Source organism: Cyprinus carpio, chromosome B13 (genome assembly GCF_018340385.1).
Source record: "Cyprinus carpio isolate SPL01 chromosome B13, ASM1834038v1, whole genome shotgun sequence".
In the NCBI taxonomy this organism is placed as follows: domain Eukaryota; kingdom Metazoa; phylum Chordata; class Actinopteri; order Cypriniformes; family Cyprinidae; genus Cyprinus; species Cyprinus carpio.
Genome location: NC_056609.1, coordinates 3525736 through 3547217, shown reverse-complemented (window position 1 = coordinate 3547217; position 21482 = coordinate 3525736). Strand labels below are relative to the sequence as shown.

General features: G+C 37.1%; 1 protein-coding gene across 9 annotated transcripts in view; it reads left to right on the top strand.

Moving 5' to 3' along the window:
• The window catches only part of LOC109069345 (neurexin-1a-like), a 174196-nt gene that overhangs the window by 32886 nt on the left and 119828 nt on the right, over positions 1 to 21482 (top strand). For 5 of the 9 annotated variants that reach the window (XM_042736269.1, XM_042736273.1, XM_042736271.1 and 2 more), the window contains exons 4-7: positions 12676 to 12977; positions 16449 to 16472; positions 19851 to 20012; positions 20268 to 20709. In XM_042736269.1, the coding sequence (XP_042592203.1) occupies positions 12676 to 12977; positions 16449 to 16472; positions 19851 to 20012; positions 20268 to 20709 (930 nt within the window). The remainder of the gene's footprint in view (positions 1 to 12675; positions 12978 to 16448; positions 16473 to 19850; positions 20013 to 20267; positions 20710 to 21482) is intronic. The other 4 variants (XM_042736275.1, XM_042736274.1, XM_042736270.1 and 1 more) reach the window with 1 other exon arrangement.

Below are 21482 nucleotides of genomic sequence, written 5' to 3'. Positions count from 1 at the left end.
GCTACAATAATATGTGAGCAGCATGTATGTACATGATTGTGTTTTTGAGAAAGCGACGTTTATGCGTGTTAGTGAAAAACAAATTTTTTTAAGTCACTGAAATAAGCCAATAAAACACCTAGAGAACATTTGTTCACAAGACTTTTGAGAACAGATTTTGAAGCCTAGAGTTTTTGCTTCAAAATTATGTAAAAATCATCTTGATTACTTGCTCACAGAAAACAATATATTGATTTAAATTTTTTAAGACACTTTTTGTGTAGGAAAGGTATATGCAAGAAGGCGTCAGCTATCATGCATAATGCTGTGATTCACACCTGAGAAGACAAAGACCAGCATAATGAGCTGCATAATGAGCCTTTCAGCCAGGTGTGTGACTGAGAGAGAAGAGTTACAAGAAAGACTCTGAGGACAAAATAATTTTTTTAAACAACATTATTAACATTATTGTGATGGTCACTGATACTAGTACAAATTTATAGAAAAAAAAGAACACAATTACCAAATAGCACACATATTATCAGTGATATTTACAGCTTACTTGATACATTTACACCTCAGAGGATCCCGGGTATAACACATTCAAAATACTTACACCAGAGTAAATATTTATGAACAGAAGCTTAGTTACATTCATAAACACAAGCATGCTTTGTATGTAGGCTTATACAATATATATAGTTATAAACATATATGGCTATATTCGTGAACAGAGAATAGCCTATCTCAGTAAAGTTTTGTCTAACCATTCTTACTGACATTAGGCTAGCAACAATATATATATTTTGTGCATTATTTTCTGATTGGCTCCTTGGTTGCATGTGTCATGTGTTCCCCTTGTCTAGTATTTAAGCCCTCTTGTTTGCCATGTTAGTTTGTTGGGAGGCGGTTGGCAACAGCTAGACTGTGACTGGGCAGGAGATAGTGGAAGGAAGTGAGGAGACAGGAAGTGAGATGGGATTTGAAGAAGAAGGCGGGAGAGATAGGAGTGTTTGGAATGTAATGCAATCAAGAAAATGAGAATATAAAGTGATCATGAAGCTATCTCAGGAGGGGTCGTCATTTGGTGAGTGGAATCCGATTCAATTAACAAAGTCAAAATGCAAAAGTATTAACAAAGTTTTAACAAAGTCAAAAATGCAAAAGTATTAAGAAGTGGAGCACTGCTGATTTTTTTGTAGGAATAAAACACAACAAGAGAAAGCCATAGAACTGAATAGAATAGATGTCAAGATAATAAAGTGCGTCTTGACTGGAAACAAGGCATTGATTCAAGGAGTTATCACAGGAATACTGGTAAATGTCACAGAAGATCAAATCAGAGACAATGTAACAGAGGCAAAAGTGCTGGAGGTAAAATGCCTTAGAACAACCAGAAATGGGGAGAAGTGCGATTGCCTGTCTGTTATGATTAAGTTTGATGAAGCAAGACTTCCAAGTAATTTATACATAGGTTACATGAGCTACGAGGTCAGGCCATACATTCCTCCCCCACTGTGATGTTTTAAGTGCCAAAGATATGGCCATGTAGCAGCAGTGTGTAAGGGTAAACAAAGATGTGGTAGGTGTTCAGACGAGCATGAGTATGGGGAATGTGGAGAAGTAGTAAAGCTGAAATACTGTAACTATGGAGGGGAACACAGTTCAGCCTACCATGGATGTGAAGCTAGCAAGAGAGCAATAGAGGTGCAGCGAGTGAGATCGCTGCAAGGAATAACATATGCAGAAGCTGTAAAGAAAGTTTCTAAGGAAAAGGGAGCTTATAAACCAGAACTCAAAGAAAATAAAAGTAGGCCTTGTGGGAAGTGTGAGAAAACTGAGGCAAAGAAGGATTTGTTAGTTATGGGCAAAACTGAATTTGTGTTGTTTATGGTTGAGGTGATAAACTGCTCGGCACAAAAAGACAGGAAGACAGAAAAGATCAAAATAATAGTTAAATCAGCGGAAAAATATCTAGGAATAAAAGGGCTTAGCTGTGATGTAGTGGAAGAAATGATAGTGGCAGGAAGCACAAGCTCGCAGACATGGGTTGGTGGCTCTTTATGACATTAACTATATTGCAATGGAACTCCAGGAGCCTTATAGCAAATGGACGGGAATTCAAGTCTCAGATTTAGCAGACAGACCTCATGTAATATGTGTGCAAGAAACATGGTTAAAACAGGTAGCAGGTAGAATCCCGCTTGAATGGAAACAAGCAGTGATAGTCCCAATACTCAAACCTGGTAAGAAGGCTTTAGACCTGTCAAGTTATAGACCTATAGCGTTAACATCACAATAAGGGAAAGTCATGGAAAGGATGGTAACAGATAGGTTAAGTTACTATATGGAAGGTAAGGGTCTCTTTTCAGCGTATCAGTCTGGATTTCATAAGGGTAGGAGGACAATGGACAATGGAAGCAGAAGTTAGGAAAGCACAAACTAATAAGGAAAGTGTAATTGCCATGTTCTTTGACGTCGAAAAAGCATATGATATGCTGTGGAAGGATGGACTTCTTATTAAACGTGACAAATAAGGAATAAAAGGTAAATTATTTGGTTGGGTATTAGACTTTCATGGACAGAAGAACAATAGAAGTTAAGGTTGGTACAGAGTATTCAAGTAGGCATATAGTGGAAAATGGTACCCCACAAGGTAGTGTTTGCAGCCCCATACTGTTCAATATTATGATAAATGACATTTTTGATCAGGTAAGTGGAAATATAGGTAAGTCACTTTATGCAGACGATGGAGCACTCTGGGTTAGAATATCTAAGAAAGAAAATGCAAAATGACTTATAAATAGGGATTAAAACACTCAATCCCAAAAAGTCAGGTTCTATGCTTCTCTAAATACCACAAAGTAGTGCCACTGAAATTGTATGGATAAGATTTGGAACAGGTTAAGGTGGTGAAGTTTGTAGGAGTTCTCTTTGATGAGAGGCTGACTTGGTGTCAGCATATTGATAAGGTCAGAAATAAGTGTAAGAAGATCGACAATGTGTTGAGATGTCTATCAGGGCTAGACTGGGGAGCGAGTAGAGCATCGCTAATAAACATTTATCAGGCACTAATGAGAACTGCCTCTGACTATGGTTGCTTAGCGTATATGTCAGAATCTAATGATTATCTGAATCTAACCTTAAAAGCAGGCACAGGCACTCCGGATTTGTACCAGAGCATTTAAAACATCACCAGTAACTGCATTACAGGTGGAGGCAAGAGAGATGCCGCTACATATTAGGAGGGTCAAGATCATGTTGGCGTATTGGACTAATTTAAGGACATAGTATGGTGCACCCCACAAAAACTGTCTTGCAAGAATGCGCAGAGCATAATAAAAGCAATTTTTACAGTTTCGGATGGGTGGGGAATGCTAAGGCTCAAAATGCAGGTCTCAATCAGTTGCAAGCAGGACCCACTGTGGCAATATCAACGATGCCACCCTGAAAATGTATAAAACCATCTGTAAATATAAGCTTACAACAAATACTAAAAGAAAACTAAAAAATAATACCACAGTGGATAATAGTTCAAAACTATGTAGAGCAGTATCAAGAGGAATTATTGATATTTACGGATCGATCAAAGCAACCGGAAACAGGCCATTCTGGTGCAGCATTTTTTATTCCTCGGTATGAAGTAGCAGCCAAGAAGAGGACAACAGACTACCTGTCAGTTTACACTGTGGAGTTAATAGCAATTTTACTGGCGTTAGGGTGGGTGGAAGAAAATAATCAGAACCAAGGTGTCGTTATAGCCTCAGACAGTTTATCAGCATTATTAAGCATTCAATCTGGGAGAGCGTCATGTAGACAAGACCTCATTTATCAAATACTCCACTTGCTTCTCACACTTCATAATAAGGGAATGGCTGTCTCCTTCCTTTGGGTTCCTGCCCATGTAGGGGTGGAAGGAAATGAAGTTGTTGATATGCTAGCAAAAAACTCTACAAAGCATGAAACAGTAGATGTACAAGTACCAATAAGTAGAGCAGAGGTCAAAACCATCATAAAGCAACATTCACTTAAAATATGGCAGGAATATTGGAACACAGCGGATACAGGACGTCATTTATACAGTATACAAAATCAAGTAGTCATGAGCATGAGGAAGTGCAGAAGCCCAAGGGAGGAGATGTTAGTCACACATCTTAGAATGGGTCACACTGGTTTAAATACAACATTGCACAGAATAGGAAAACATCCTACTGGATTATGCACTTATTGTAATGTACAAGAATCAGTGAGGCATATACTGTTAGACTGCAAAAAATATGAATAAGATAGGGCAGAATTTAAGGCAACAATGGATGAACAAAGTATGACACTTGAGCATTTATTAGCGAAAGCATCTGGGAGAATACACAATGTATTAATTTTATTTTTGAAAAACACCAGGTTAAGTGAAAGAATTAAATAGGATTTTTTTTCTCCACCTCTACTTTAATGTCATTCTAATACCAACACTCCAGTCTAGTAGGTGGCGGTAATGCACCTTTGAGATGAGTTGCCAACCGCCATTAAACCTGAAATAAGAAGATGTTAGTTTGTTGTGTATTGGGTGCTTCTCAATATCCCATCTCGTTTCTTCACTTCTCCGTCTTCCATCCTACGACCCGGAAACCGATCGAGCTCAGCCATCTTGTAGGACATCTCAATTCTCTAATTCCACCATGAGGAGGCGAGGATCAAGGAGTGAGGAGGCTTCCAGAGGACCTATGAGCGAGGATACACAGGTGTATCCTTTGCGTTAGTGCTTTTCATTGAAAAACCTGACGCACGTATAAATTCTCCTCCCCCTTCACATCTGTTGTAATAATTGTAATTTATATTTTACCTTTGCAGTTTAAATAAACCATGCATGTCATATATTTCAAACAGGGCATCTTGCTTTATTAATCTTTATTATGAATGTCTTAAATAACAAGCTTTAACAACATAAGGGCAGATCCCTTTAGCGCAGCTGAAGACGATTTGAAGTGACGCTAAAAGGAGTGAAGATATATAATTTCACTTGATTAAACTCCTACGTCCTTGCATCTTTTCCTTGTGTCCTTGCCTCACATCCTGAAGGGATCTAGCTAAGACACAAGGAAAGGAAGCGAAGAAAGGAAACGAGGATGCACAAATAAGAATTGAGAAGCACCCATTGAATGTATGTAACCGGCAGTTGGTAAGTGTTTTGGTCAAGTCTGCTCATGCTGTGGTTATGTCTGCTCATGTTCGTGTCTAGTCTTGGTTTTGTATTTGCTAATGTTGGATGGAATAAAACTGCACATGGGTTCTTAAAACTAGCCTCCAGAACTTTACAAACTCTCTCTCTTTGTTGCAAATTATTACCAAATATCCCATTAATGTTTACCCTTAGATAGTTAATGTAATAGGCCAAAACTACTGTGAGACCAGTGAATAATCAAGAAGCGTCCTAATATGCCTTTTTTTTTCTCGATGCAGTCTCTGTAATGTAGTGTAGTGACTTGAAACTACTGGGCTTGGGACCACCATGAGCACATGCCATAGAACCACCGGACTCGGGACGACTGGACTTGTGACTGCTTGGATGGACCTGACCCTTGATGTTGGCTTTAAGATAGATGTGTCCTTATTTTTTGCAGGCATAAGGGTGAACTTGTGGTCTGTGGGAGGCATGGCAGTCAGGACTTGTTCTGTCATGGGTTGTGGAGCTGAAGCTGATTCTGAATGTCCCGAGCGGAACTGAGCAGAGTCTAAGGCCTCGGAAAGACATAAGTAAACTGTGGAGATCAATTCAGTTTAACAGCTAGTTAAAGAAACTGGCAGAGTGTCCCTCGATGACCATTGTCAGGCAGCTTTGAGGGATCTGAAGGATTTGTTAATGCCAGCACTGAATAAACCAATTGGAATATTTAGTCATAATTTACTTCATTTGACAAATGGAAAAATTCACAAATGTGTACCTTAAGGAAAAGATCATCCTGGTTGTGGCTGATGAGGTTAAATCCCAAAGTGATAAAATCCATACCTTCTGAGTACAACATAAGGGAGTGGTCGTCTGTCATGTTACAAATAGGCAGAGGCAACTAAACTCAATTGCATGGTCTATTGGAAGGTAGGTGGTGCAGGATATCTGCAGGTAAGTAAATGAAGCACTAGATCAAATGCACTTAACTGGTGACAACAGTCATTTCTACATGCTCTACACAGGAAAAAACTGTTGATTTGATAACAAACACAGAGGAACACTGGAGAACAATGATGGAGGAATACAAAGTAGTTACAATGAGGAGATGAAACAGGTAAGTAATTCCACAGTTAAGAAAAAAAGGTATCTGAACAGTCTTGTGGGTAACATTGATAAGACTAGAAAATGACAGTGTGTGGAACCTGGATTAAGTGCATTATCAACAGATGATTACCCAGCAGGAAACTACATTATGCACAATCATTACCAAGGAAATGGAAAGAATGCAGAAATACATAAAGCACAGTGGTAACAGTGACTTCTCTGAATGGTGGATCTCATTTGGAGGTCCAAATTAAACATCATTTAAAAAACAACAACAAAAAACAACAACAACAATAATAATAATAATAATAATAATAATAATAATAAAATAGATAGATAAATAAATAAATAAATAAATAAAGACTTGGAGCTCCCAAGATAAACACTGTTTTATATTTTCTTAAATATTACTGTATATACAAATCGCCAAATTATGATTATTTTTTTAACCTATGCTTTGCTAGATTAAGTTGAGGTCATGTTCCTTCATCCATACATGTCCGTCTGGGAGTCCTAGATCCATTCAGCTACCATTGGATTGTTTGGTTGAAATAAAAAGTAAAGCTGCATGTTATCAGCGTAGCAGTAGTAGAAACCAGGTGCCTGTACAATAGGTCTAAACAATGTAGTATACAGTGTCTTCTGGATAGTCACTCACCTTCAACACACCTGCCTGTAAGTTTCAAGTGATCTCAAGGAGTGATCTCAAGGATCTTGATTAGGTGGTTCATGTTTGTTTAATTAAAAGTTTAAATAGAACTATTCTAGAAACTGGCCCTCTCTGAGCAGAATTTGACACCTCTGATGTAATATGGAGATACTGTTATTTTGGAGATGTATTATTTATTATCTATTTTAACAGCTGTTTATTCTGCAAAAATGCTGTTCATCGTACAAGCAACTTAAATGTTTAAAAAAATTTAAATGTACAAATGGAACACCAGCAAAGATTAATTAATGTTGTAAAGAGGTTGTTTATTGTTAGTTCACACTATTAAGAAATGTCAACAAATTAAACCGTTAATGTTATGAAAGGCATTATTATAAGTACAAGTTAACATACTGAGTGTTTCCATGTCTATGGCCCAAAACACTGAAATAAGGTCCTGTGTACCAACTACCCTACATAGGACAAGTGGTTTAGAGAATGGATGGAAGTATGGACAAGTTAACATTAATAAAGATTAACTAACACTTTATACATATCTTTGTCCGCTGTTAGATTATATTAGCTAATGCATTAACTAGGGATGCACTGATACCGATACTGGTATCGGTATCGGACCGATACTGAGCTCCTGTACTCGTACTCGTACTCGTTAAAATGCCCCGATACCAAACGCCGATACCACACAGTATGTGATAAGTGCCATAATCAGACAAAGAAACACTGACAACAGACAGCAGAATGAAGTTATTAGAGATTAAGGTTGTCTACATAGGATATCTATGCAATGAATATAATGTTAAACATTCAGTATTAAAGCCTGTATAGTTGACATGCACAAGCTGATTAAAGCACGCTGAGTGGATTGAGCACGCAGCAGTGGAGAGGTACAAGCTTGTCGAGTGAATATACATTTCATCACTGGAAAGTTTATAGTTTGGTCAGATATGTCAAAAACAAGTAAGTAAAACAATGCACAAGTTACTTAACGGTAGGGAGGGAGAGAGAGAGAGAGAGAGAGAGAGAGAGAGAGAGAGACCATTTATAGGGCCATTCACTATAAATGTCATTTATTTTCAGCCTTAGGCATACATGACTTTCTGGCGAAAGTGAATCTATCAGACTGTGTGTAGTGCGCTAGGCAGTACGTTACTACTGTCCCTCTCGTTCTTCAACAGTACAAATACAGGCACGTGTTGCACGTTTTGCTTGCTTGAGTGTATCTGCATTATATGAGTGGCTATGGAATATAAATCGCAGCACGTTTCAGATAATAAAAAAAAACGCGACTTCTATTTGTGAAAAATATCACAGGAGATTTATAACGAGTGGCTCCCTGCATTATTACAGCAAATCGCGTCATTACAGTACTAAGTCGCTGCAATGGAGCAGCTCTAATGCTATTAAATTACAGATGATGAACCACAGAGCAAAAAAAATTTAATGGGCATAATTAAGTGTGAAAATAACCAAAGGATATACAGTCACACCAAAAATTATTCAGAGACCAGATATAATTTTTTATATTTTTTACTAGTGAGTGCAGGACACTAGAGTTCATTTACGTAAGTGAGGATAGCAAAATAAAATGAACTGTGACAAATTATACCCAAAAAATTCTTCAAACAGTGGACTACCAGTAAAAATGATACAAATTTGGGACCAAAAATTATTCAGACCAAGTCTGGGGAAAAAAATAAAGTTCAGGTTTGCATGAACCTGAATGACAGCATGCCCAGGAGACTACAGGCAGTCATTAAGGCTATAGGGTTGCCCGACAGCTGTCTGAATAATTTTTGGTTGATTGTAATCCATTACATACCTTTCTATCAAAGTTATCTAACATTATCAAGATGAATTTGTTCTGACACAGTTTAACTCTCAGTTCTTGTCATATTTTATTACCATCTTCTAAACTATAGAGAATAAACTGTGATAATGTGAAATGTTGAAGGTGTCTGAATAAATTTTGGTTTGACCGTATCAGTTTAATAAATGAAGTTAACCAGCTAACATTATACATACTCTTTTGGTTTCTGTACCCAATATGTAAAAAATGTACAAATGCAATAAAAATATGGGTATCGGTATACATTATCGGCAAGTATCAAAAATAAAAGTATCGGTATCGAGCGAGTACTGAAAAAAGTGGTATCGGTACATCCCTACAAAAAAGGCCAGCAATGGTTACGCCATCTTCGGAGGCTCTCTACTTTTAATATTAGTAGGACTCTTATGACCATGCATTATAAGTCTTATATTAAATCTGTACTTTGCTTTTCTCTATGCTGTTGATTTGGTAATGTAAATGTTAAACATCGAAATTCATTGGACGCATTGTCAACCAAGGTAGTAAGATTATTGGCATTAAGCAGACTGTTGAGTAGGATGTAGACATCTTGAGTAGGATGTCCCTTCTCATAAGCAAACAAGTTAGGGTTCCTCACTCCCTTTCTTAGGCAGAAGTTTATCAATGATATACGTGTTATAGAATGGTTTCTTTTGACGGCTATCCCTTTTTATGAAGATTGTGAAGTAGGGTCCCTTGCTCTCTTCTTAGGAGCATCTCAGGTCAGGCTGACTCCAAAATATTTACTGTGGCCCAGCTGTAACATCATCAAAGTTACTAGCTGTCTAAGGAAAGTTACCTTTGGCAAGCTGGTTTTTGGCCAGGTGAAGCAAGAAGTCCCTCAACAAGCTTCTTGCTCCATTCTCATAATACAAGCTAGGTCGGGCTCCCTCCCCAGAAGTGGTAGCTGTCTGAGCATAGTTTCCCTTTGATGAGCAGATCATTGGCTTGGGCTGTTTCCCTTGTAATTAGAGGGTTTCATGTAGATGGCCCATTGTCTTTAGAAATTATAGCTGTTTGAGGATAGTTGTGTTCCCAATTTGACTGAATGGGATATCCCTTAAATATTATGTGTTGGTTGGGTTCCCCATTTGCCCTAAGGTGTTTTAGCTGTCTGGAGCATCATCGGCGTACCCCTTTTTGAATCGGTGTATGTTTGCCTACTTCTTTTGGTGCTCTTCTCACCAGGTGGACAAGCATGCATCGCAGCATGGCATAGTGGCTATTTTGCTCCACATAGTGTTCAATGTGAGTTCCCTTGAAGGGGAACGTCTCAGGTTACACATGTAACCATGGTTCCCCGAGAGGGAATGAGACATTGCTTCCCTTTGCCATGTCTACGGCCTGTCTGTTTCATGTTTTCTTTCACGCCGTTTTATACTTCCAGGCACTCTGCTAGTGACATTGTGAGTCATGTGGTCCAATGGATTTGGAGTGTTTTCACACATGCTTCGAACACCAGTCGTGCTGATGGCATTCCCCATAGTGTCCACTTAAGGGAGGCAGTGTCTTATTCCTTCTCAGGGAACCATGGTTACATGTTTAACCCGAGACGTTTGGCTTGATCTTTATATGGTTTTATATTTATAACAAATGCTAATATAAATTGTGTTTTATTTTATCATTTTCTTCTACCGTTTTATAGCTATTCATGTTTTTCATTCTTGTTCACCTGTTCATAATCTTCCCTACTTAAATTCCTCTGATTGTTTTCTTCCTTTGTCCATTATTGTTACATTGCTGTGTGGCTCTATCTGAACTTGTTTTATTTAAGAAATACTTTTGTTTTTGGAACTTTGTTGCACCTTTCTTCATCTTTTGACTTCATCTTTTGTATTTTACATTATTTCTGAATGTCTGTAATTGCAAATTATTATTATTATTATTGTTATTATTATTATTATTATTATTATTATTGCTAAATTGACTGATATGTGTAACCAGTTTCTTTAAATTACCTTTTAACTGTTTAACTGATAATCGGTCAAAATTCTTACTGTTGGTTAATGTGTAACTGATTATTAATTAATTATTAACCGACCATTAATTATGGTCATCCCTAGATGCCACATATTCTTCATTTGAATATGTGTTGCCAAAGGTAAAATATTCTGTTTACATTTCATCGTATTAATAAAGTATTCACATAAAAAAAACAATAAAAAAATCACATTTTTCAAAAAAAATAAGATCACAGCGATATTAAAATACAAAAACAATCTCATCCCCCCCCCCTTTTATGAGATTTGCTTTCTTCCTCTACTTGGCCAGGTTATGTTTCTCCATGTTGTAAACTCTAGGGGTAAGGCTTCTAAATCAGGGCATTTTTAGTGGCGTGATTTTTAAATGACAGTTCTTTTCAGCTGCACACATTTATCAATATCTGATCATTTGTGTGATGAGATACAATGTTTCACGAACCACATGTGAACTCTGTCGTAAGTTGATTTGTGTGCTCATATAAATGAGGGCCAAGGAGCTTGCCCTGATACCACAGAAGGATCTGATGTGTCCCTTTGTTAAGTGGGTGCAACCAACCACAGACTTCCCTGGTGATATATGTAATGTATAACCAATGTGTTGTCTGTGCGGACAAGCACATGATGGCCCCTCAGGTCTGGGTGAAAGTGCTTCAAAGCTAGAAAAACATCTTTCAAGGAAAGATGATGGGCCCTCCCCACAGATCCTGAGCTGAGCTCTCACTCATGGTCACTCCCCAGCCTGTGAAGTATGTGGCTGTCATAAGCATTACATGATGACAAGGAGCTTCCAGCAAGAGACCCTGGGAAGAACTCAGGTTTCTTCCACATAAACAAGGTACACCTGCTCATAACCTTGATTATGCAGAATGCCAAAATGTATCACTTTGGATGCAGCTGCCATCAGACTCTGCAGCTGTGACAGTTAGTGACTGGCCTAGCTTTAGCCAGTTTATGGCTGCAAGGATTGAATTGATATGAGCAGGAGACAGACTTGCCTGCATCATTGTTGAATCCTTTACTGAGCTTAAATAAGTAGTATTTGTATTGGACAAAGCACACTTTTCTTGGTGTTCATCCTTAACCCAAATTTAGTTGACACAGATCTCTCTCAGGTGAAGGAACTCCTTTTCTAAGACAGTCTGCAGCTCTTGTTCCATTACCAGAAACAGCTCAGCACCCACCACTGTGGGCAGGACCCTGTTGAAACAAGGTGGAAGGGTACCATATCCTATTTCCACAACATTCCTAGGCAGAGACTGGACCAAAAACTAAACCAGAAACCGCTGTGCCTTGAAATACTAAAGGTGGTGGGGTTGGCAGATTGACCTCCCGAGGGCACTTTGCAGGGGCCTGCTATCAAAATCCTGAGCCCTGCAGCATCATGACTGACCCCTCTTTGGGAGGATGATGGTCCTCAGACCCTGCATAAAGTTTCCTCTCTGTATTATTTGGTTGCAAACACGTAATACAGTTGCTGTCTTGGCATCGGGAGATCCAAGCCTCTTAATTCTATTTTGCTTCCCTTGAGAAGAAACACCAACATGGGCGGAGCTATATATGCAGAAGCGTTCCCAAAGAAACGCTACTTCTGATGCAGCACAAGCAGCCTTGAAAGGGATCCAGGAACTGAAGGAACAATGGCTGTGGTGGCCATCATTTAGGAGCAGATATCTGGCAAACAGGTTCCAACAGATAGATATTGTAAACATGCAATTCAGAGATTGTTTTTTAAGATCACAGGTCACTCTGGCCAAACTCAGTCACCTGTACACGTCTTTTTGCTAGCCAAATAAATTATATCTTCTGTCATTGTTGTGTGCTTGTGCAATAGTCAAAATAGGTGTGCGAACTGTGGTTAGATGAAGCGTGATTAGAGATGAATCCATCCTTGTAAGGTTTTTAACCCATCTTTTTTCTTCTTTGTTTTCAGAAATGGAAGAATATGTGGCAACATTCAAAGGTTCAGAATACTTCTGCTATGACCTTTCTCTGAACCCGATCCAAAGCAGCAGCGATGAAATCACGCTGTCATTCAAAACACTCCAGAGAAATGGACTGATGCTTCACACGGGAAAATCTGCTGACTATGTCAACCTGGCACTGAAAAATGGAGCAGTGTCTCTTGTCATAAATTTGGGTTCTGGGGCATTTGAAGCTCTGGTGGAACCAGTCAATGGGAAATTTAATGACAATGAATGGCATGATGTAAAAGTAACACGGAATCTGCGTCAGGTAATAGAGCTACAGGAACTAAGAGGGCATCAACCAGATAAACAGAGTAATGATTTAGTCAATATAGCATTACATGCGTTAGATGAAATTATCACTTTATATGGTATTAACCTTACCATAGAAATAATTCCTAAGAGCCAAAATTACCTGTTTTAAGCAGGGTCATACTTATATACCTATTATCTTGTTTATATCTCTTGAAATGTCTTCTGAAAAGCATGATTGTCTGCAGGCATGTGTGCTTGATAGTATAGCAGGGTGAGCTCTGCGCTTGGAGAACAATCTTCCTGCCATCTTCAGTTCCAACCTTGCTACTGTAAATACCTGTAATTTTCAATTAATCCTAATCTACTTGGCTAGCTGGTTCAGGTGACTTTTATTAAAATTGGAACTAAACTTTCCAGGACAGGACTTTCTCAAGGAGCGGGGTTGGCTACCCTTGTAAAATCAAATTTATTATTTATTAATGATTTATTCATTATTAATTATTTAATAATATTAAAATTTAAGATTTTCGAGAAAACATATCTATTTAAAAATCATTTTTGATCTTTTTCCATTTTTTTGTTCAATAATAAAACCATCAACATTCATGTTAGAAAGCAATTATAAACTGTTAAGGAATAAGGAAAAATAAAAACCTAAAATTATGTTGTATGAATATGCCCACTTTTTGACATGGTACTCTGTTTGGAATTAACCACATTCAAAGTCTTACTGAAAAGTAATTATAACAATTCAGACATGATTTAAGGGATTCTGATTAACTCGGAATAAAATTCAGTAGGATTTTCTTTAGCATATTATATTATACAAAGTGTGTGCTGGGATCTCATTGTAAAAAGTTTTTCTTTTTTTTTCTTAAAACGTTAGCTGTGCCATGGAATACTATAAAGCTCATGATCAAAAAGTGGAGATTTGAACAGAGTACCTGTCAAACATTGATGTGAAAACAAGATGAAAATGTATCAAGGAGGCTGCCAAGAGACTTGGATTCTCATTAAGGAGCTGCACAAATTTCTAGAAAGTACTGGTCACTTACTGCCTTTGACAATTTTTCTGTTTCCTCCTATTTCTGGGCTATGAGGTAGTGTGGTTCAAGCATCATACTATAGTGCTGCTTCTCTTCTGTTGGAACTCAGGCAGTAGACACGGAAAGTCCCAAATACCAGAATATTTTGGCAAAACTTGCAGGCCTGCCTTATAAACCTGAAAATAGTAATTTCAACTTTCAGAATGATAACAACAAAGTAAATACAGCAGCAATGGCTTCAAAAATAGAAATAAATAAATTAAAAAATCCTTGTGGTATAACTTGAACAGAGACCCCTCAATATGACCAATCTGGAACTCTTTTGCAATTAAGGAAGAGTGGTAAAAACATTGACAAATTAGGATGTGCTAAGTTGATATAGTCTTATTTAAAAAGAGCAGTTTGCTATATTATAATCAAAAGAACCTTACACACAATAATAATATCAGTCAATTTTCCCATTTCTATCCTCAACTCCCATCCTACACCACACCCACATCAACACAGTATCCTATCCTCATCTTCATCTTTTCTTTTCTGACTAAAAGTTTGTTTCATGAATTTAGTTGATTTCAGTAGAACATTAAATGTGGAAAAAGATCTGACATTATTTTACTTGGATTTATAAAAAAGCAGCAGTTTTACAAACAGTGTGTAGACTTTTTATATCCACTGTATGCAATGAATTCCAAATCATTAATTTGTGAGGTGCAAATGGGTTTAAATTACCTGGCAGTACAGACAGCACATTATGATTTGGAACAGGACCATGATGTCTATTTTTTATTGTAAAATAAGTATCAACTAAATAGCAAAGATGGGGCCAGATTTACTAAACAGAGCAAATTAGCACAAGACAGCAATCCCATCAAAGTGCTGACGGGAGTGGAAAGTTCTGTGGGTGATTTAATAATCCAATTAAAGAGCAAAGATGCAGCCATCCCATATCCATAATGACTAGTACAATTAAGCAACTATTGCAGCCATGTCAATGGCAAAATGAGTTAAGAAATTTTTTTGAGGTGTTACATTATGATGCAAATAACAGTAAACTGACTACTGCAAACCTTATTAAATCACATTGTATTATTCTTTTAAATACTCTCCTCCCATAAAATTTTGTGCCCGAAAGTGAAGTCAGCCGCAAAAATAACCTTCCGAACCTCTTCAGCTAATTTTTCACTGCGTGTCTTAAAGGGGTCATATGATGTGATTTTTAAAGTTTTCCTTTCTCTTTGGAGTGTTACAAGCTGATTGTGAATAGATAAGATCCCTGAAGTTGCAAAGACTAAAGTCTCAAAACCAAAGAGATATTCTTTATCAAAGTTAAGACTGTCACTGTGTGGAAAAACAGAACAGCAACGCATTTTATGGACGACCGTTTTGTGAACCTAGGAGAGGAGGTAATTCTGACTTTGCTACGACAATCTGGTGCTTCTGAATCAGGTCATAGTGGAGTCAACTGTCTTAACCGTATACATGGCTTGTATACTGCAAACACACACAAGCTTCATCACTGAGTCTGTCACACGACTCTGTTCCCCTTTAAGACTTGAACTGATGGTAAAACTAAGGACATTATTAACTGTCTTTACATTTATTTTGAAAGATAAGGCTCGCGATTATGGAAAGGGTCGTTAAATTTTTACACCAAATACACAAAATAATGATCTTTAAAAAAGCATCATATGACCCCTTTAAGTAAATCCAGAAAGTAGTTCTTTAACACCAAAAGATGGTTTGTCCTGCCAAAAGATGATAGTAAATCTGGTTTATGGTTAGTAAACAAACACAGCAAAGTATGCACAATGAAAATGAATGAAATTTCAATTTAATAAAGCAATAATCCATGAGAGGCCTTGTTTACCAAGCATCTATTAATCTAGAATCTAGAGTTAAGGCCACTTTATATTAAGTGGCCCTTACTACTATGTACTAACATTTAAATGAATCATTTGTTACAAAACACTTTTTGCGTATTTGTTTATATCTATAATTCATTTCTGTAACTACATTTATTATTAAACTGTTGACCCATCCCTTATGTCTTAACCCACTCTTAAAACTACTTATACCACCAAACCTGTCCCTAACCTTGCTGTATACCACCTCAATAGCAGTAAATGTGTTTTGCAATACAATATGAACACAATAAGTACGTTGTACTTATTTTTTTATGTAATATAAAGTGGGACCTTAAAGTCAGATACTAATAGATACCAAGCATATCAATTATTGTTTGTTTTAATGCAGTTACTAATATGTTTTGTAAAACTAACATTGCTCATGGAATGTGTCATGCTACTAACCAACTGCTTCTTAATCTTTAACAAACTATGTACTAACCCTGGCAATCATCATATCTTTATTTTGTTTGAGTAACAGTTGTTATTCTATTCACACTTTTTAAATTCCCTTTCTCCTCCTTTTCCACAAAGCACTCAGGCATTGGACATGCTATGGTAAACAAACTACATTGTTCGGCAGATATAATTCTATTTGATTCTTATTTTGGGTATGCTGTATGTTGTTTTATCTTTCCTTGATTTGTAGACATCAAAAAATGGAACTGGTTGGTTACTTATTTATTTTTAGACCTTTTTTTCTGTTTAATCTGCTTAATTTAGTTTTTCAGCAGCCTTTTTCCCCAATTTTTTGTCCAGTTCACTTTGAACCACTTTAGAAGCATCATCCCGAACTTTTTACACAGCAGTAGTTTGAGACATGTCCTAACTGCCACAGTCAGTTCTATTCCCTCCCACTCCGCATGGTCTGTAAAATGCTGTGCTGATAAAATTCATCCATAATCTGTTTGTCTTTAACTCTGTTTTATTTATTTTTTTACTCTAGTCTATCCTTGTGCCACTTTCTGAAATGTTTTAGGTATTTTAATGACACTACTCTATATACACATAAAATTAACTAAAGTAAAGTAAATTCAGATTTAATGTGAATGCACAAAAAAGAAAGTGGCATGAGTTTTTAATTTCTTCACCAAACTGTGGCACTGCTTAAAATAGATTTGAACCCTGTTGCATGGTTTCTTTTTAATTTACTTACAAGCAAACATACTAAAAAAGCTTTTCCTAGTTACTAACACCATTTTTGTGTCTGTCAATTAATTTTACGTTGCTGTGGGGCATTACTAACACATCATTTGGTTTAATACATCAACACGTGATTATATTTAAGTAAATTATTCTTCAAAGCTATCCCTTCAAATTGATGCAAAATATCAAAGAAAAAAGAGACATAAAAATGGCTTTTAGTCCTAAAAAAAATAAAGCAAACATGTCTGTTTTACTGAATGTAACTCTGGTTCCCAAAGACACGGTGTAATGACAATGGGGAACATGAGAGTGGTCACAAGGTCTGAAGCCCAATAGAATAACACCAACTCATTGGTTGATGGTGCTTAAGTGCCTCTCATAAGGAGCTGCATAACAGCACCCTTATAAATGTGCCCTTGGTGCCACTGATTTTCTGCAAGATGCTAGTTCCATTGGCTAGAGCTCAAAGAGCCCCGAATGAGGCATTGGCCACATCCAACAGAAAGGCTTTGTCTCTGTCTGTAATATCACAATCATTCCCAAAGCATTATTCACAAGGGAAGTGGTCAGTGGTCAGTTCAGCATCCAGATCTTGAATAGGAGACACATGTCGTGCATATCATCACAGACAATGAAGTGCGTGCTTTGAGGGAGAACTCACTGAAAATCATCTTGTCACTCTAAAGGTGAATAACGTCTAGCGGCTAGACAAAACAGATTGAAACTATAATGCACATAAAATAAGAAAATCTGATGGTGAGCCTATAAAGGTGCTGGTATGAAGCTCCTTTGGATTCATACCAGCACCATCAACCACTTTAGCACCAACAACCAATGAATTGCTGTGATTCTATAGGGCTTCAGATGTTGTGAGCACTTACATGTTCCCCATTGCGTTATTACTCTGCATTAGGGTTGGGTATCGTTTGAATTTTATTGATTCCGATTCCGATTCTGCTTATCAATTCCGATTCTTTTCGATTCCCAGTTTCGATTCCAATGTGATTAAATAATGAAATCAAACATTTATCCTGTGTCTCTTGTTTTGCAAATGATTTATTGGAGCTGAATACCATGAACAAAAATCAACAGGCTACATAAAAACTGGACTCTTTAAGAGCTATTTGTGTGCATGATTCTGGATAAATTTAGGGTTTTTTTTTTTTCTTTTTTTTTTCAGTGGAAGTTGTGGTTCTCTCCTGATTCTAAAGAAGAAGAAAAAATATTAGACAACTAAACAAAATCGCACGTAATTTATGAATTAATGATTAAATGACTCACTCAAGATGTACATACAGTAATCATGAATGAATCTCTTGTATGATTCAAAGACATACATTTAACAGCCCCTTTTCGCCACCTACTGGCTTAACAATGTAATCGATAAATCTTTATTTGAAGTGTCAAATTACTTTCAAAAAGTGATTTACTCTATTTTAATACACACAGATTATATCTGAACCATAAACTTTTATCCCAGTACTTCTGTGATTAGAAAATTTGTGATTAGAATGTTTGTAACAGAAATAATGATACAGTATGTGGCTGAAAAGTCTATGAAGCTGTTTCATTCATGACAGACAGCTGCTGTCTTTAGGTCAATGGCAGTATGAATGCAAATTTAAATGTTCAGATCACACTAGCTGGGTTTACATCCAAAGCTGTGAACTTAATTTATGCACAAAACTGGAATATCGCATAATAAATTTGCGAACAAGCATCGTTTCCATCCAACAGGTCAAAAAGAATTAAATCATCACTTCCTGATAAACTGGCACTATAAATCACTAAGAAAAGTAGGAGAACATAATATTTTTCATATATAAATTAAACGAAACACAATGAATGCGGTCATTGCTTTCAGAGGTGGATGCTGCTGTTTGGGAATGCAGTCGTGTAAGACATTTCTGGGAGGCAATTATACAGAAATACTTTGATGACAGACTTTGCTTGTGCATTTCCGAATGACCATAACAACATTTCAGATGCTGTGGAATGAGATCGGTCCACTGGTTAGTCAGGTTTTGCCGTCCCATAGTACAAAGTTACATGACTTTTTTTGATGTGCTTGGAGGAATTTATTCACAAAATGCATTTCCATCTCCCATTATTCGCATCAAGGGAGCATAAAAACTTTTTTGCAAATTAAGGGATTTTTATTCGAAATTTTGAGTTTCCATCACTCGTTTCTCATATGATACTCCAAAATGCCCATTAAAAAAGGGTGATGGAAACATAGCTACTGATGTGATCATACGCTGCTGCACTTGTGAACCAACAAGTGATCACAATTGTAATCGCACACGTCAAAGGTTGAGGAATGAAACGACGATTCATTGTAATTTAGGAATAGAATCACGTTGGTTTTTGAATCGTGTTCACGATCTTAACAATCTATTAAATTAAAGTGCTTTGTCATGTTGGTGGTGACACCTCTCTTGCAACATGTTTAGCTATCAAAGATATAATAGCTTTTTTTTGGCTTCTGATCTTAAATGTAGCCAAACTTTGGAGCACTTAGATTAGCAAGCAAGGTCTTGGCAGATAACTAGGTCCAGTCCTCACAGATGAAGAAAAAAAAACACATAGGAATTGATAGGTCGAATCGAAATTTTAATTTGACAACAAGTTTCCGATTCCTGAACTTAAGTATCCGATTCTGGAATCGGAATCGATTTTCGATTCCCAACCCTACTCAGCATTGTGTATCTACAAAAGAAACAGAAACAGAAAACCAGTCAGTAGCAAACTGGCATCTGTATATCCTTTTACCTGTGGTTTGTTCTTTAGGTAACAATATCTGTGGATGGAATACTGACCACCACAGGATATACTCAGGAGGACTACACCATGCTCGGATCTGATGACTTTTTCTACGTTGGAGGAAGTCCTAGTACAGCTGACCTGCCGGGATCACCTGTTAGCAACAACTTTATGGGCTGTCTAAGGGAGGTAAAGAACCTGTTATAAGATGTACAGATGAAGTTTTATAGCGCTTTTGTTTGTCTTATGTTAATAGATCCATTCATATCAAGAGAGAAATAGTCTAAATTGCATTTGGAGAATAAAACAGGTACAAATCACCTGCAATTAATGATTATACCAATCAATCTTTCCTCCCATTGATGTAATGGTTCTGCAAACACAGTTTAGATAAAAAGTGTTTCAAATTATTTCTGTTCAATTGACATTGTTTTATATTTATAGGTTGCATATAAAAACAATGACGTTCGACTGGAGCTGTCCAGACTGGCCTTTAATGGCGACCCAAAAATGAAGATCCATGGAGTTGTTGCCTTTAAGTGTGAGAATGTTGCCACATTAGATCCCATCACTTTTGAGACACCAGAATCCTTCATCACACTTCCTAAATGGAACACTAAGAAAACGGGTTCTATTTCCTTTGACTTCCGCACCACTGAGCCCAATGGACTTCTTCTCTTTAGCCATGGGAAACCTAAGCAACAGACAAAAGAGACCAAGAGCCCTTTCACACAGAAGGTAGACTTCTTTGCTATTGAGATGCTGGATGGTCTTCTGTATCTGCTTCTGGATATGGGATCAGGCACAACCAAGACACTGGCTGTGAACAAAAAAGTGAACGATGGAGAGTGGTATCATGTGGACTTCCAGAGGGATGGAAGATCAGGTAACATTTTGCCGACATTTGAAGCATTAGTAACAGCAGTGTATTTCATTGGATGACTATGTTCACATGTTCCATTGTTACAAACATAGTTTAGTGATTTGGTGTTTTCTGAAACTGCCGTTCAAACAACCTTTCACAAACCACATGACAAGGTTGTGTGGTTGGAACTACAGCTCTCCACCTGTGGTTAGAAGCATGGTTTGGTTAAAAATTACAGTTGGGATGCTTTCATTGTGAATAGATTGGCTGGGCTAAGAAATCATGCAAATGAACAGCTATGGAAACATTTACTGAAAAAATTCCATGATGCACAACAAAGAACTCATGTAACTTTGCCTCAACAATTGTGTAATTAGATAACTAAACTAACCAGTGCATCAATCTCATTGCACACCATTCTGAAATACTTAAGTCTTTTATCTAAATTATTTGGTATGATCACCTCCTATAACTTAGTGAACCAGCAAACTATCCAATGGGTAAAACCAAAAGAAAAGGCAAAAAAAAAAAAAAAAACTTCTGAATACTGTTACGTTGCAGTGGCTGTAACAAGACACATGACGATGGAGAAGAAGAAACAAAGCCTTTATTCACAGTTCTAGAAAATATCCAAAAATAGCAACCACATAAACTGAAACGTGACTGAACAATGAACAAAAGAACAGCTTACAGTAACACAATGACCATATCCCAAATATCAAAACTCAAAGTATGTCATTTCCATACCTAAAATGCATATTTTACAGTCACTGCTATGCACATTCGTAATAAAC